A 17,721-nucleotide genomic window follows, 5' to 3' on the forward strand; every position below is an offset into this window, starting at 1 on the left:
AACACCACCACAGAAGCCACCACACACTCAAAAGCCAAATTTGAGAAAAGGTTGCTGTGACAACAAAGACAGCCGCTGTGGTGCAGAGATTAATAACTTGTGGTGACATGGCATTGCCACAGTCTTCTTACTTTACTCATTTCTGGGTGCAGTGCCAAAAAGGGTTTTAGGGAAGCTCAACTTCAACACACTCAAGCAGTGATGGAAAACAGTTTGAGTTTTTCAAGCCTTTCCCCCGCTTTGTTGGCATGTATTCCAAAATGAGTGTTTTTGCAAAAAGTAAATTAGGTTTATTAGTGGATTTTTAAATGTGACTCATTCTGAGTGGTTTTTTTTCCCCTGTGGGTGCTTTTCTATCTCTTTGTGTACCAGTAGAGTGTGCTGGGTTTATATGATCATACAGGTGACCAACTCGCTCCATGTTAAGGCCACCTCAGTGTCTTACAGCAACAGTTCCTTTGTACCTATAATTTAAATTCAAGCTATTTTGTTGTTTGTTTCTTTGTAAAAGAAGAAACACAAAGGTTATATGAACCACAAGCGTGCGCTTCATTTATCTTTTCACTCTGGCTCTCTTTACCTGTTTGACACCCTAGTGTCCCTCTCCATTCGTTGTGCAATTTGAACCGTTTGTCCAGTTAAGCATAATATTGCCAGTGTTTGAATGAGAATGTGTATGCTTCTACTGTGTCCTTGCTTTGCTAATAGCCTGGAGAATGAATGCATTCACTCATTCACGGGCCATTTTCTATTCACATACACTGTTCTGCCTACACTCAGAGGAACTGTAAAAGGTGTGCTCTTAACCTCAAATATAAATTGCGTGGTACACTTCACCAAAAGAATCGACGTTAGTTCACATATTTAGAAGATCACCTTGACCACTCACTGACAGAAGCCTTTGTTCTGGACTTTGGGCTGCTTTTATATCAGTATTGATCAACGGCGCTATCTCTTATTGATCTCTCCGCTGCACTACTACTTTTGATGGATTGATTGGCAGCCTGTAGCTAGAGACCAATTTGTCAGCGAGCACTGGACCTTGTCAGAGAAGAGCACCATTATGTCCCAATCATGGACAGCCAACAATCCCAGGGGTTGTGTGTGCTTGAGTGTGTGTGGGTAAAGGGGGATGTGACGCTGAGTCTTCACAGTTGGCTTGTGAGGCCGGAGTATGTGCAAGAATGAGGTTGTGCCTCGACTCCCCTGTGGGTTAAAGCATTGGTTCCCAATTTCATTTGACATACCCCCAAATCCCTGAGAGATGGTTTCAAAAGCTGCTTCATCAGACCGCCTCTCATGGCATTCAGTTGAACTCATTTTAGACAGGATCTGACCTACTCTCAGCTTGCCGTTTACTCTATAGCAATTACATTCGGCATACCATTTATCAGTTATGCTACAGTCACATTGGGGAAAATAGTGGTTGGAGACCGTGGCGTGGCCAAAATTACTTCAACTATGTGCAATGAAGTTGCAGTTTCATAGCCCAGGAAATCGTTGCTTCTAAGGCAGGGACCGGGTTTGCAACTGCTAATCAGTTGCTCCCTTCAAATTGATTTTGGGGTCAAGCTGGTTAGTGATATATTGTTTGTTTGCTGTCTGTTTCTGTCTACATATACAGAAATTCACATCAAAGAGAAATGTAAGTACTTACATTCAAAGTCCGACCAGAAATGCAAAAATTTCACAATTTTTAAATCAAAATGACAAAATGACTTGCTTTTATAAGAGATTTTAACCACAATGCAATTGCCATCAGTCAGACCACGAATCTTTGGAGACAAGTTGCCTCCTGCTGGGAGACCTCTTGTGGTAAATAACCTGCTACTAGCTAAAACATAATCACCGTATGATGGAGCTTGCCTGTTTGCTTAGTTGAATCCAGGTGGTGATGCAGAGGCGGGTTACCGTGGTTGGGGAAAACTGGGTTAAAGCTGAGTCCAACAAAAGGAAGATCAGAGGCATTTTTTCCAAATTGCCCTTTATTTTGCTTCTATTTTCAAATGTCATTACAGGTGGGTCAGTGACATTCGAATAAACATGTTTGCATGTGTTTTCCCCCTTCTGTTTGTAGCAGCAGTTATATCCTCCAAATGGTTGTGATTCAGCTGCTGTACATGATGATTTGTGCCCCTAGTAATTATACCTTCCTTACACTGGGAGAGAGAGTGTGTTTGTGTGTAGGGGGGGGGAAAATGTTGTTGTTATTCTTAAATCCCCACTCGATGCTGGCTTAATCATTGTCTGACTTGTCTTTGGAATGGCTGTAATTGAAACATTAGCTGTTCGGGTCTATATACAGCATGTGGGCGGATCGCGAGCGCCTTGTGGATGGATTTTAATCATAAGCCTCGATCTTAAGCCGAACCGACTCGTGTACTTCACTTCTCCCTTTGTTTTTATGTATGTATTTATTTATTTCAAGTGTCATGTTCTCCCTTCTTGTCCTTTTCATTCTCATTTCCCCTATGCCGCTTTAAATGCGTCGGCCTAGGTGAATCACTTTTATGTGTTTTAAAGCAAATTGTGCACCTGCAAAAGAAGTGTGAAAGCAATCAATCCATTAGCCAGCGCTATCGACGTTCTTTTAACAACCGACGACGCGTGCATCCGGAAGCAAGCTCAGTGTCGACTTGATAGGCGCTGTGTACTTAGTGCTCCTCCACCCAGCTCGCAGGCTAAGAAAAAAAGGACAAGCAACCAAAAGGAAGCATTTACTCAAACGTATTGACCACTTTTCATGAATTTTTCATCGGCTGCTCAAGGCGATGGGTTGCCAGCTGGGTGCGTTGAGAAGATGAGGCGCCCATTCGATGCTGCTGACCACACACAACCCCACCCCCCCATCCCCCGTGGGCCATCACCGCATTTTAAAGGTTTATCTCCTTGAACCTTTTAAACACCTGAGTGATACTGTACTTTAGAGGCCCTCTCCACATCTCTATCACCACTATGACTCACCCAACATTAGACTCTAGGCCTAAAACTGCCTCCGGCTGGCGTTGTCCTTGGCAACAACTTGAGAGCCACGACTTATTCTCTCTCTCTCTCTTTGTACTGTGTATATTTCAGCCTTGGTCTCTCTACTATTCGATCTTGTGTGGTTACCTCAGAGTAGGGTTGAGGAAACATGTTGATCTTGCACATATTTCTCTCCACAGGCAGGGCGGGCAAAAGTCCAGCGCTGCTAGTGTGCGTCTCCAGAGGAAACGCTCCTCTAAAAGCTAAATCCCACCAATACTCCACCCGCAAACACCCCTCACCTTCTGCTCAAATCCACATCACAACCCACCTTTTTACAAGCACCACCTTACTTGACTGTGTAAGGTCGATATGCAGACTTCTGGGCCTGAAAATTATCTATTTTCTTTCACCATCGCTCACTGATGGCACCTGAAAGCACTTGGACAAGGAGTTTCCTACATAGAGCCTTGTGTGGTGCGCTACTAGAGTCACCGCCTTATCAACGCATCATCGTCGAGCGTTACATTTAATTTTAATGTTGAGAAACTACAACACAATCTTTGGATGTCAGCGGAGTGAGCTGTCAAGGCTAAAAGAGAAAGTCAAATGGTACATTTTCACAGGACCTGTCATTTCTATGCTTAGTACACATTATCTTGTCATCTCAAAATATGCAGTCCTAGAAATTGCATCATGTGTTTCTTTGTCACTGGCCTAGGAGCTGCTAAAATAGCTGCTTTCCTTTCTGGGTGTATGCTTTTTCCTGCTGAACTAAGCTGGTGACCTAGGAATTTCACCTCTTCCTGTACCCACTGTAACTTTGAAAGCGATGCTTTATTTCCTGTTTTTGCCAAATGTGTCAACAGTGCTATAGACGTAGTTTTACAATTTTGTTCTGAGTCAGACGCTATCAAAATATCATCCACATAAACTAAGATCTGTGAATGGGATGGTATCATGAAATCAGACAGACAATTAGTTATTGCTTGCATGAAAAGGGTCGGACTGTCACAAAAACCTTGCGGTAATCTAGTGTAGGTATATTTTTTACCTTGGTATGTAAATCCAAACCAACCTTGTGAATTCTCATGCACTGGTATGGAAAAGAAAGCATTACTCAGATCTACCACTGTGAAATATGTCATCTCTGGTCTTATCTGATTTAACAAGGTATGAGGGTCTGGGACACATGGTGCAATACTTTCTACAGCTTGATTTACAGCCCTCAAGTCTTGAACCATGCGCCACGATTGAGAATCAGCTTTTTTTACTGGAAAAATGGGCGTGTTACATGCTGCATTTGGGGCTTCATCTCCCTGCTTCAATCATGTCTTCTATTACAGGCTTAATCCCTACTTCTGCATCTGGTTTAAGTGGATACTGTTTCACTCTAGGTCTATATGAGGTTTTAGGCTTTATTACTACTGGGTTTGCTGTTTTCATTAACCCTACATCAGTCTTTCCTTTTGACCACAAAACGTCTGGAATCTGTTTAAGCTCAGGGTGATCATTTAGATCTACCATGTGTCATTCTGCTGTTTCATTCTCACTTCCCTTTAAGTGTGTCTGAGGTGTTGCATGTGTCACCCACCCCAGCTTCTTACGGAAGATACTGCTATGCATGTTTGTTTCCCATCCCCCTCCACATGGCTGCCATACATTTGTGTGCTCTCCCTGCTCCACTAAAAATGCTAAATCTTCCCACTCAGCTGTGCTACACTTAGTTAGTGGAACATGTGGCACCTTTCCTTTGAAGAGTTGTCGAGCTGCTTCAGAAATTATCACACTGCATCCTGCCATTTGTTTACCATCAGTATATACAGCTTTTACAGTAATTCTTTGAGGATCCAGTTTCATTACTTTGTCAGTGTAAGCATCATCAAGTCCTGGTGTTGTTTTAAACCTAAGTGTGATGTGCATCTCATCTGGCTCCTGTCTATCATAGCCCTCAGCTAATCTCTCCTCAGCTGTGGTCAACATTTTACAGTTTATCTGATCTGGCCTGGAAGTTGACAGGTCAAGCGTCCAATAGTAATGTACATCGCTACTGCCCTGGTGAACCATTGCTTCTGCAGTTTCTCCTTTTCCTGCAGTTATCATTCCAACAGCCATGGGAATGATTGAGATTCCAAGTTTTACCATCATGTCTCTACCCAAAAGGTTCACAGGGCATGTTGGACACATCACTACTGAGCCCTGAGCTGTCTCTCCAGTGGATGGATCTCTGATCCATACTGGCTTAGAGATCCTATGTTGATTTAACTGTCCGTTTGCAGATTTTACATAAATGACACCGTTTGAGGGGTTTATTCCTGACACATGGTCCCTCAGGACGGTTTTATCTGCTCCTGAGTCACATAAAAACTGTATAGTTTTTCCCTGCACTGTTAATGTGCGAAAGGGTTTCACTTCTTTCCCTGATAAATTCAACAAAACCTCAGTCAAATCTATGGTTTGGGGCACTGATTGTTGTTTGTGGCAGTCTGATGGGGTGTTTAAACATGCATGTGTATTGACAGTGGCAGCAGATACTAGTCATTTATTATATGAGGGGTTTCGTGGGCCTGGTCGTCTGTACTCCTCACGTAGGTCCTCAAGGCAGTCTCTAATGAAATGACCTATTTTCCCACAGTTGTAACACCTTTCATCCCTTCTCTTTCGTTCTCCTCTAGCCCTCCAATTACCTCTATCTCCTCTACCTTTACTTTGTCTAGTCTGCCCCTGAAAAAGTACCTGAGACTCTTCATCAACATAAAATGTGGCAGCATTCACTGTATTTTGCAATTTTTTCTTTTTACTTTTAATCACATCTTGTGCATGCTTTGCCCAATTCATGCATTGAGTAACTCCATCTGTGGTGTGATTTACATTTTGCTTTCTAATAAAATCTGCAATGGATGGATGGAAGCCACTCATTAAGGCATGTTTCAGCTGCTGTTGATAGGGGCCTGCTACGTCTGCATCTTCTTCAAGTCCACTATGCCTCTTAAACACTTCCTCCAATCTACCTCTATACTCATGAACGTCTTCTCCTTCCTTCTGTGTGCATTGTGAAATTTTTGTATAGTCTGCAGTTGTTCTAAAAGTATTTCTGAGACGATCGTACACTCCATTAATTTGGACAGCGAGACCTGCATCTCCATAGGGCAGGGTGTTATCACCTGGCCCTCTGCCCGTGTACCATCCTCTGACACGGGTCCAGTTATAAGTGAGACATCTCCTAAAGGTAGTCTCAGTTTCCTGTCCATTTAAACGGTACGAGGAACAAAGCTGTCTATGTCGAGCTATAAACTCATCAACATTAGTCAATGGGTCTCCAAGGCTCTTACAAGCATCAGCACATTCAGACTCGGTCCATGGCCGGTAAACATGAATAGTGCGGCTATTATCTGCATCCACTCCAAAATGCGGGTTTGCAACCTCTACCATAGGGTAAGTGCTCACCTCATGGATTGGATCAGGAGAAAAACTTGCTTCATCTTCATACTCTGGGGCTGAAACACCATATGTTTTTTTGTGTTGTGTCAGGGATGGATATGTGGTTGTAACATTCGTGTTCACTTTCTTTCCTTTCTGTCTCCTCTCTTGCCTAGTCTGTCTTGGACTCAATGCCTCTCCATATTCATCCTTTAATCTGTCCTCCACTTCTGCCTCTGCTCTCTCACGCTCTTCTCTGGCTCTTCTTTCTGCTAACATTCTTGCTCTTTCTAATGCTTTTCTACGGTGTTGTTCTAAAGTAGTTGCAGTGGATTGAGCTGTAGTTTCATCCTCAGGTTTCACAACTACTGCTTGCAATATTGCTCTTTTAACATTCTGTGCTTCTCTCCTCTTCTGAGCCTGCTCCAGCCACAACTTAGCAACTGCTAACTGCAATTCCTTCCTCCGCTTCGCTTTCCCTGTTTTACCTGCAACACTTACAGCTATTCTTTCTACCAGCATTTTACACTGAACTTCCACTAATATCCCTTCAAATCCATATTTCTTACGCCAACAACCTATATACTGCGTGCTGCCTGGTGAAAATTTTTCCATAAATTTTACATCCCCTTCTAAGGCAGACTTACACATTTTATTCCCCATTATGACAATTCTCTCAAGTTTACGGTAGGCAACGCCTTACTCCAAAATCCAGGCTATGTGTACACAACAGGTCACAGAATTACGTTAACACCGCTTTAGGTTTCCTTCTGTGTTGCTGCGTTCACTTTACTGGCACTCATACACACGTACGTTCATTCACACTGTTTATAGGCCTGTAACTTCTGTTGAAAGCTCTCAAACACCCCAAATGGCGGAGAATTCAACCTTCGGACACTCTCCAACGCCCCAAATGGCGGAGATTCCGGACTCCGAACCTAGGTTCTCTCCACGCCCCCAAACAGCGGAGAAGCCTGCGTCTCTCTCACGCGGCTAGCGCGCTCCCGGACTCACGTTTAACGCACAGCCCGTAGCCGCTCTTCTATTGTTTTGGGTCCACGTGCGCTCTCGTGACCAGCGCTCCCCCGGACTCAAACGTTTCACGTAGAATCACGGTGACGCGCTTCTAGGATCCCACATTCATTCACACGGTTATAGAGACGCTCTCTGATTGCTTACCGTTGTGTTGCGTTTCGTTCACAGGAGAGTCCTAGAATCCCGTCAGTCGCCGTCCACGAGGGGAGTTCAGACGCTATACCACCGGCCTGGTCGCGAATTTAACACTCCAGGGCTTTGTCAGGCGTCCTAACGGCCTGGTTGTCGACAGTCTGCGGCGTGTCCTCTCTCTCCTCAGTGTGCGGCGAAATTCTTGGACTCCGGCTCGAAGGACCAATTAATGTTGGGTCTAAACTCAGACCCCGCTGTCTCTAAGACTTATTCCCATGAAAGAAAAGCAAGGCAACAATATTCGATCGATTTCTTGCGCAAGGGAAGCCCTCATCTGTGTCCAGCACGTCGAAATGACCACAATGGTGGCCTCCTCTCGCCGCCTTTTATTGACAAACTTCAAACAATAGTTTACAAAACACCTCCCCCTGCAACCCCTTTTGGTTACACACACACACTCCTTGTCTATGTATGTGTGTGTGTGTGTGTGTGTGTGTGTGTGTGTGTGTTTTTTGATCAAAGGGTCATAAAACCTAAAAGCAGGAACAACATCCTTGGTCATAAAGAGGGTAGTCTTCCCCCACACCCAATGTATGGTTTACCAAAGATAACACAGTGAAACCATACAAAGGGTAGGAAGCTCTACCAAACATCAAACAGATCTTCAAAAGGACGTTCCTGTGATAAAACACTTCAACCTTGCACCCAGAACCTCGAGAATCTGGGTATGGGAAGAAAGAAAGAATTCCTTTCACAGGGTTAAAAACAATGGACAAATGGTACATATAAAAATGACAAATGTTTAAACTATTTAATCTAACAGTTGGTGCATTTCCGGAGGACGCTGCTAATAAAGTTACAGAATTACACAGTGAATTCACATTTATTATTATTATATTTACCAAATACCACAGTTTTTGTCTTGCTCCTATCACTTTATTTTGTTGTATTTATCCGCGACACCTTGAAGGCCGGTCCATGAAAATATTGTCTGACATTAAACCGGTCCGTGGCGCAAAAAAAGTTTGAGTCCGCTGAAGGAGAACACTAATAAAGCTCTAGAATTTCACCAAAACTGAAGCAAGAACTTCTAGGTTGATCTGCACCAGATAGAAGGCGATAATATTACTCACGTAGTCCATTAAAACACTCCAAAAGGCTCCAACAACGCACACAAAACACACACAGTGAAGCACTCCAGTTTAATGACTAAAAATGAGTAATAAAAATAATTATCCCCAGAGCTCTTACAAGGTGGGTTATTGAACCTTTAAACTGTATTTTGTAGCAGGTTGTAAATGTGTCTTTTTAATGTGTGTGTTGACTCACATTTGGAGAGAGCCTCTAGTGGCCACTAGAGGAACTGTCTGTTTTTGCCACTTTGCGTTGACTTCATTGGAGGTTACTCTTAATAATGCTAATAGCGCTAATAGTTCCTACGTGTGAACTGATTTGTCAGCGTCACGTTTCAGAGGGAGTCTCTTCCTCGTTAGGCACACTCGCTGCTTTGGAAATCAAGTGGCTTTTATAGACAACTCACTCTCTGACTCATTTTCTGTACATCTGTCCAAATCAGGTGGTTTCTCTTAACAGAGTCCACACATACACGTGTGCACATAGGCTTAAAAATATTCAAATTCAAGTGCTACAGAAAATGCATGGTAAAATGCAACAAAAGAAGTAGTTGCAGAAAAATCGTTTGAAGGTTGGGTTCCTATTCACAGTGAAGGAAAGCGGTGTGAGAGGTAGTATATTGTGCCCGGGAAGCTTTTGTAATGTTCAAAACCAACCAATCTGAAGCCGAAATAACCCTTCATCTATAAAAAATGCGCTATTTTTGAATATTCATTTTGGGTTCTTTTGCTACTTTTAATGATTCGCTGTGTTTATTTGTAGTGTTAATGAATTATATTCATTAACAGGATGACCCTCATGCCAAGGGGAAATGCGCTAATTTCTTCCCCCTGACTCTTCATCTTTGTTCCCTTCTCTGTTTGTCTTCACAGGATCTGCGGGAGGTCTGGCTCAACTACCCACCACACCCCCTGCAGGTTAGGAGAGATATGTTTTATTATTGATGTTTATTTTGTCTGGGTACCTCTCATTAAAACTCACCTCACCCCCAAGACACAAAAGCCTTCGCGAATCTTTGAAGTTTTCTCGTCTAAATGTGCGTGTTATTTTTCTTCTTCTTCTCGTGTGTGTCGGTAACAGAGGTGGGCAAGCTGTTGGGTATTTTGCCTGAGGCTGACTGAGCTCTTTATGGCTGTCACAAGGCTCCCGGTAGCCTTCCACTAGTTTCTATTGTTCTGTTCCCTTGTCTCGATGCTCTCCATTTTGGTCGAGACCCTAATCCGCTTTTTCACTTACTCAGTCTCTCTTGCCTTTTCTCTTTGCCACATCATCCCCCCCGTTTCCCCCCCTCCTCATCCTTTCTCCATCATCCGTCTCTTCAGTCTCTCTCCGTTCTGCTGCTCTTTGCTTTGCATGATCTGCCCAGAAACATTAAACATGTCAACAGTGTTTGTTTGAAATTAGGATTTGGAAGAAGAGATCAAAGATGCCATAACAGGATTACAGTCCCGAATCACATGGGGCCTCCAGGGACCGTCAGGCATCCTTCTCTCTGATGTGTTTGCGAGGAGAAAGTGTTTCTTTGTGTGTATGCCGAGTCGTCTTTAAGCGCTTTATTCTCTTCATCTTGCTGCGCATGTACATTTTTACACATCCTGCTTTTGCCCCCCCAAAAAATAACATTGTGCTTTTTTGTTTACCTACAACATATGTTTGGGGTTTTTTTTAATATATCTTAGCCTCCTCAACCCTGTATTTGTTATCCCCAAGATCCACAGAGAGCCTGGATGTTTTTTGTTGATCTTGTTCAGTGCTCAGACTAAACCCACTGTGTACCCAGCAGCCTGTTTTCCTGGTGAGCTGCACAGGCGGTGGCAGCACTTAATGTGGGCAGGGTGGAGCTCTTGGGTCAGTCCTGCTATGGCTCTGTGGTTCGGTTGGTTCCTCCACAGTGTGCTTGAGTAGTCATACAGCCTCATTACCACACACTGTGCATTGCAGAGGTTTCCTCTGGGTGGTCCTCTGCCAGTGGGATAAGACCTGACTAAATTGTGTCAGCCTCTCGGTAGCTTGAAAGCACCCTGAACCGTGATGTGATCTAAGCTGTATTTACCCTTTAATTGTTTATGTATTTAAGCATATAATCTTGGAATTGGAAGATTAGGCCTCATTCTCAAATATGTGCAGAAAGTTCTCACCCTGAGGAAAAGTTTATATCACCGCGTGCATTTAAAGCTACAATCGCCCATGCCGAGAGACCTGTTGACAACCCCCATCAAAGAGTGCTCCCCAGGGACAAATGTTGACGAGCGGTTGTTGCAGGTTGCTGGCAGGAACTGTGAAGCAGCCGCTCAAGCTCCAGTTACGCAGTTCAATACAAACAACATGTGACCGCAGCAATCTCACCTAGACATGGCCAGGAACCTCCAGCCAAGCTGTTGGGAAATACTCATTGTTCCCTAGCGATTGGAGGTTGCCGATTGGTCTGTAGACCTTGAAGTGGATCATGGAGAAACGAGGGATATTCTAAGAGAAAGGTATGCACTCCTAAAGGCAGAAAGTAGGAGAATTTCCATCAGAAGAAACTGGAAAAGAAGTGTCAGAATCAGAAGCCGAAGAAAAGGCACATCTTTGCAAGAGTGACCTGTGCTGACATAGATAGCATTAACCTATCTGGAGAACGCTCCTGCTGTGAGGCCTCATTTCCAAAGCATTTTCTTTGGAAAAACATTGATTTAAATAAATAAATGCTTGGGCTGCGATAATGGAGTTGATAAATGTTTTTTACCCTGAGACATGGACTATGGCTCGAGTGAAAGAAGAAGGGGAGAAAACAAGCTAATTTTGAGCCTAACAGAAGACCAATATTTGAAAGCAGGCCATGAGAAAAGGAAGGAAGCATGGATGAGAAATTCACGGCCATTGCTTAAAAAATGCTGCCAAGAAATACGAGTTTAATGACTTTTATTTGGATTTTTTAAATATATTTTTTGGGTCTTTAAATAAAGGTTTAATTAAACCTTTATTTAACCAGGACGTCCCTTGAGATTTAAATCTATTTTGGTGTCGTAGGCCAGTCCAGGCGTGTTGGTGCCACCTCTGAGGTGACAGCCCCACTAGGGGTTAAATTAACTTCTCATCAGCACTGATGAAGCCTCTTGGATGAAAGTTAAAATGTCTTCAAGAACCTAAAAGAAGTCCTGTCGCCTTTGACCGAAGCACACGACCGTCATGACCTGAGTGACTGAGTATCTACACAGACATGTTCGTGCTCTCTGCTTCTAACTGAGCCTCTATTGCCTAAATCTGCTGTTGAAAGGTAACAAGGTGTGCCAGCCTCCCCCCCCGACCAAGAGAGGGATGACAGGGCAGAGATGAGAGAAGCTACCTTAATGAGGTTTGAGGCGACGGTGATGGCAGCTGGAGGTGGTGTGTGTAATTGTGCGTACACAGATCTTTGTCATAGACGCATACACTACCCTGCAGCAGCCTCACCCTACAGAATACTGCGGATCACTCTGCGCTCCTTCCTTTTTCCTTGATTCACACCAGCACATCATCACCTCCAGCTCTCCAGAATAATTTACCAGAACATCATTTACACTGAGTTTGGATTGCCAAATTCCTCCTTTAGTTTATTGAGGAGATACATGAGAGTCTGGATTTTTTTTATTTTATTTTATTTATTTTTTTTGGCCTCAGAAGACCTGGGCTCTGATTCTGCTTTCTGTCTGGACTGAGCTGAAAGTGATGCTTTGAAGCCATTTCAAACATGTTTTTTTTTCCCCCATCTTTTTTCAAAACTGCTGTTGATTCTTCTTTTTTTCTGTCTCCTCTTCACTTCGTTTGAAGCCTTGCTGCTGGCCATTTCCCCTGAAGGATAAGCTCGTGCCTATGAGTGCTGAACTCGTCAGATGTCGTTAGTTGCGATGCATGACATTTACACGCCTTTCGTTAATTAACAGAACGAGCAAAAAAGGCAGGAGTGAAATGTTTCTTAGGACACACTGGAAGATGGAAGCATGACATTACCGGCAGCACTCCAATTAAAATACTGAGTTTAAAAATACATCTCTGCTCTGTGCAGCGGCTCGACATGGGAGACTTTGAGAGCGCTGTTTACTTGTCATTCCATCACGAAAACGCAGACAAAAGAAAGTGCTGGAAAATGAAGAAAGTGGCTATCTTGCCTCTGAGAGCCTTGCGTGTATTCTTTATTCTTATTTTCAGGGTACTTCGTAGTGTAAAATAGAGCAAACTAACAAGGTCAAGTGAATGTGCATGCGTTCCCTTTGAGTGTCCACGTCTCAATGTTTCTGTTTTCTGTGGAAAAGATGTCTTGGTCAAGCTAACAGTTGCACCACGCAGAGACCAATTAGTTCATTCTAGCAGCCTAATTAATGCACCCATAAGGATATCTATTGATTTAACAAACATGCGTGTACACATTTTCTTTGCATATCATTTCTTCCTCTTCTTTCTTCATATGTTCTTTGTAATGAGCACAGACGAGAGGAAATGCTGTAGCTAAAGAGAGCCGTGGACCCATCTACCTCTGAACTCTCCATGCCCTGGAGCTAATCTTAAAAGCATAATCTATATCGATTTACACAACTGAAAACCGCTCTTTCAAGTCTCATCACAGTCACAAGTAGGCTCACATAACAAGCCAGCGCATTTACAGTACCACTGAGTCACCAGAGATATTAATTGACTGTGGGAATCATCAGATTTACAGAGAGTGGTGGGGAAAGGGAGCTGTTTGACTTAAAACTTAATGACTAAGAGATTCCATCTGCTCCAGATCATCTGAGTTTGTTTTGAGTCGGAGGAAAAACACACACTCTAAACAGGCCCTAAAGCAGCGCATACTGCAGAGGTTCATCTCATTTACTGAATTTATCTGACACTCTTATGCAGAACGACTTCATTGAGCAAGTTTCTCTTTGGTGTGTTATTCAAGCATCCTTGAAGTGGTCTTGCTGGCTGTTACTAGATACATATTCAGGGCTGTGAGATATCCCAAAGCAAAGAGCACATTTTTAAAATGAATTACAAAACGTATATGCAAGGGCAAAAGAGTAGATTTAACAGCGAAAAGCGATTAGGCGCATCAAACGCGAGCACATTATTCATAACTACGTATCAAATTTTATTCAGAAAATTTCATATTTATTTCTTTACGTATTTATGCCCAGAAGTTGGGAAATTCCTGCAGTACATTAGCCAAAACGTTAAAAATAACCCAAAATGAATTGAGTTAAATAAAGAACAGCTCAATAAAATGAATACAGTGCGTCAAAATTATGATTTAAATGGAGTAAATGAAGTATCAAAAATTAAAACAGGTCAACAGTGGTAATAAAATACCTTGTAAAAAAAGATAAATATAATACATAAGTAACTGAAAAGGTAAGAAAGTGCTGGATAAAAATAAGCAAAAATATAAATAAAGTACAACAAAACACAAAACATTACTCAAAAAATGTAATAACACTAAAAATACTGAACATTATTTCTACTTAAAAACAAGTTGAATACAAAACTGCCAATAGAGCTTTACCGCTTGTTTTTTCTGTCAAATACACTCACTGGCCACTTTGTTAGGGACACCTTCCTAATATCAGGTTTTTTGCCTGATATTAGATTTAACCAGAGTCATTTCCATCCATGATGTCATACGCCTGCTCCACCACATCCCACAGGTGGTGCACTCCTGGATTAAGCTCCGGTGACTGTGGAGGGCATTTGAATACATCGTTGTGTTCAAGAAACCAGTTTGAGATGATTTCAGCTTCGTGATCTTATGAAGCAGGGTGCACTGCGGGCAAAACCCCAACCCTACCCTCTCGACGACGATAATCATATCAGACCACGTTAGCGGCGTTAGAAGACAGGAGTTGAACCTGGTTGGCTGCTGAGTGTATATCCTGTTACAGTGGTGGACGTTCACATTAAACACAGTCACCCTAACTCTGAGTGATGTCAGTGCGAGAGAATTTCCCGTTTGCTAGAGCAACAGTGAGGTGCAGCACTGACAGAGTTTAGGTCAGGGGTGTGTGCAGGGGATTCAGGTTCTTCCTCTTCAATCAAAACACTGAAAGAAAAACAACAAAAACACACAGACTGGTTTTGTGTTTGAGGATATGTTATTATGTAGAAGCAAAGGAGGGTCTTTCCCAAACTGTTAGCACCCTGGAAGCAGTCTGTAATTTAGCATAATCACCGTGCGCTCTAGCACTAAGCTCTCTCTTTACCTGGTCTAAGGACTCGCCAAAAAGTAAACACTGAAAAATTGCTACTCACTAAATGTTGGCTCTGGCTAGTCTCAGATCTATAAAAGATGAGTAGGAGTGTGTCGGGTACAAATATTGAAAAGTGATCTGGCACACGTACGTAGCCTTGGAAGGGTCAAAACAGACCAAGTGCTGGAACTCACAGCCATCATCCTAAACAGGAACAACAGATTTCAGCGAGTGCTGGCATTCTGTCTGTTTTCGTTATATCTATAATGACCAGAGCTCTTTCAGGGCCCCATATCTCGTCAGCAAACCTCCTTTGTTGCGATCTTTGTCCTTTTCCAGGTACAGGAGCCGCAGACAGACAGGCAGCTGATTGAGACGTCGCCGGTCCTCCAAAAACTGACCCAATTCGAGGAGTCTATCGGAGTTTTGTTCACACATGTGCGCCTGCTGGCCAGAGCCTTCACCTTAAGGACCGTGGGCTTTAACCACCTCACCCTGTAAGTACCTCCGCTGTTTGTTTGTGGATAATAGAGTTATGGCCAATTAAAATGCAAAGTGTGGCGCTAGCAGGCCAGATGCAATTTGCAGGGATGCTGCAGAAATAGCCAGACTTTTATCTGCCGCTCCCTTCAGAGGTGATGAGGCATGATGCATTATAATGTATAATATAATCTGAAATGCTGGGAGTTTTATATGTTGAGCATTTTAAATTGTTGTATCTGTTGTGAATGCGGCAGCCGCCTCCTCCCACATCATCATTATGTTTACCCCCTGCAGCTTATACATGTTCTCGCCGTCGGTAAAGCTGCTTCTGTAACAAATGATGTCTTGAATGTCATGTTCAAAGTACCTTAGTGAAAGATGGCTCTTTTTTTTGGTTTGTTTGTTGGCACAAAGCCTAATCCGAGGGTTTCACAGCCAAGAGTGAGGCCCAGGGGACTGTGAAGTCCTCGTGTTTGTAGTCTGTGGTACCTGTGAGGCCATAACCCTGCTGTCACATGGGAAAAAGGAGATTTGATTCATGTCTTATTTCACTGTCCACCCTGTGAACTCCTGGATTCTCATTTAAAGCTTTTTGCTTGTCCGTATTTACTTTGTCATATATATTTATATATGTATAACACTGTTACACAAAAGACCCTTTTTCAGAAAGTAATATGTTTACTCCACACAATTGAGGGCTGAATCTGAGAAACTAAGGGACACCTTGTCCTTTGCTCCTTCTCCAGCTGGGCAAATAGATTCTAATTTCAATTTCGCTTCCAGTATAAATGAAAACAAAATAATCTGGAAAAAGTTGTTTTTTTTTTTCCCTTGGGTTTCCTGTACAGCGATGCGTTTTTCCTCAGACTCTGGATTTCCTGATTCTGTGAAAACACTGAAAAAATTGACCGAAGCTGTTTGTGTCTCTGGATCGCTCAGCGTCTCTCAGGCTTTCAGTAACACGTGACAGCGTTACTCAGCCTGGGTTTTATGTCGCTTAAACCGAGGCTGCTGTTGCCACCCGTTTGCATTAAACCGACATCTCGTGATGGAGGCAGGCCGGTTGGGACTTGAGGTTGCTTTTATGAGACTTTATATGAGGCTTTAAAGTCAAACACACTCCCTGATTAAACCCTAACTTTCCACGCTCCACCACCTCTACCTTTATTTCATTTAATTAGATTTTTTTAACTGAAGTATTCAGTTGGGGGAAAAAAAGTTGTATAATAGGACATTTAACCAAAATAATCATGATTATGATTTTTTGAGAGTGGCTGCACCGCCCCACAGTTTGAGATCCAGTGCCCTGTCGCCTGGTTCTTTTGCCAGGTTGTTACTGTAGCAGTCTTCTAGATCATTCAGCTGCTTCCTTAGAGAGGATCTCGTCCCATGGTTGGATGCACTTCAACTCCAGCACTGCAGCTGGTGTCAGTCGTCCTGCTCCTGCTCTCCACTGTGGACTAGTTAACAGAATCTTCTGCAGGTGGAGATTAGGTTCAGAGAATGCAGGCTTAAGGCACACTTCTGAATTGGCTTTGCAGTCTAATAGTCAATTTCGCTTTGGAAGGTTCCTAACTGGGTGAAGTGATCCGGAAGTGTCTGCGTGGCAGTCGTAAAAGCTGGGTGAATTCTCCTGGATAAGTTATGGATGGAGGGAATTTGACTTTGGTCATGGGAATCTTAAAGGAAAGGAGTTATGTTGGATCATCTCTCGAGCTAGAAAGAATAAGAACAGATTACTTTGTAGGCTGTCTGCTGGACACACTGGTAAGGGGATTAATGTGAGAACAGTTGGATTCTCTGATAACTGAGTTTCTCTTTTCCTGAGTTGTCAAAAATTCTCCTTCCTTCCTTTCCGTAACCTCGTGACAGTTTCCTTTGAGATATGTGAGAACTTAGTGTCATTTTTGAACTATTTGCCCATGCTCCATGTTTCAGGCACACAGACCTGACTTTAAACACAACAGTCCCACCTACCTGCTGTTCAAGCTTAGTGGCAGCCAATCAGAAGAAAGTTGCATTTAAAAAAAAAAAAAAAAAGAGGTTAAAATGGCTTAAACGGTAAAGATTATTTAACTCTAAGAATGTTGCAGGTTTCAAACACAACATATTGATCTAAACATGAGCATTAAACTACATACAATAAAACATATACTAACTCTAAGGTGTAAGTTTGCTTTTTTCCCCTTTTTCTATTAATTACAGTGTTTCTCTGCAGTGCTGCTGTGATTTATCACTGACATTGGAACACTGGAATTTTTTTCCGCTTCTGTTTTGACATCTGTTCAATAGTCAGTAAAGTTACAAACTTCTACAAGGACGACTTAAAAATTGATCGGGAAGAGAGCGGCAAAACAAACTCGTCGTT

General features: G+C 42.8%; 1 protein-coding gene across 4 annotated transcripts in view; it reads left to right on the forward strand.

Moving 5' to 3' along the window:
- Positions 1–17,721, forward strand: part of drosha (drosha ribonuclease III) — a 143,826-nt gene that overhangs the window by 86,766 nt on the left and 39,339 nt on the right. For all 4 annotated transcript variants that reach the window (XM_085286693.1, XM_085286694.1, XM_085286692.1 and 1 more), the window contains 2 exons: positions 9,558–9,602; positions 15,210–15,367. In XM_085286693.1, the coding sequence (XP_085142819.1) occupies positions 9,558–9,602; positions 15,210–15,367 (203 nt within the window). The remainder of the gene's footprint in view (positions 1–9,557; positions 9,603–15,209; positions 15,368–17,721) is intronic.

This window comes from Mchenga conophoros, linkage group LG9 (assembly GCF_057382185.1).
Source record: "Mchenga conophoros isolate Kocher_MC1m ecotype Shallow Benthic linkage group LG9, M_conophoros_male_GT1.1, whole genome shotgun sequence".
NCBI classification, from domain to species: Eukaryota; Metazoa; Chordata; class Actinopteri; order Cichliformes; family Cichlidae; genus Mchenga; species Mchenga conophoros.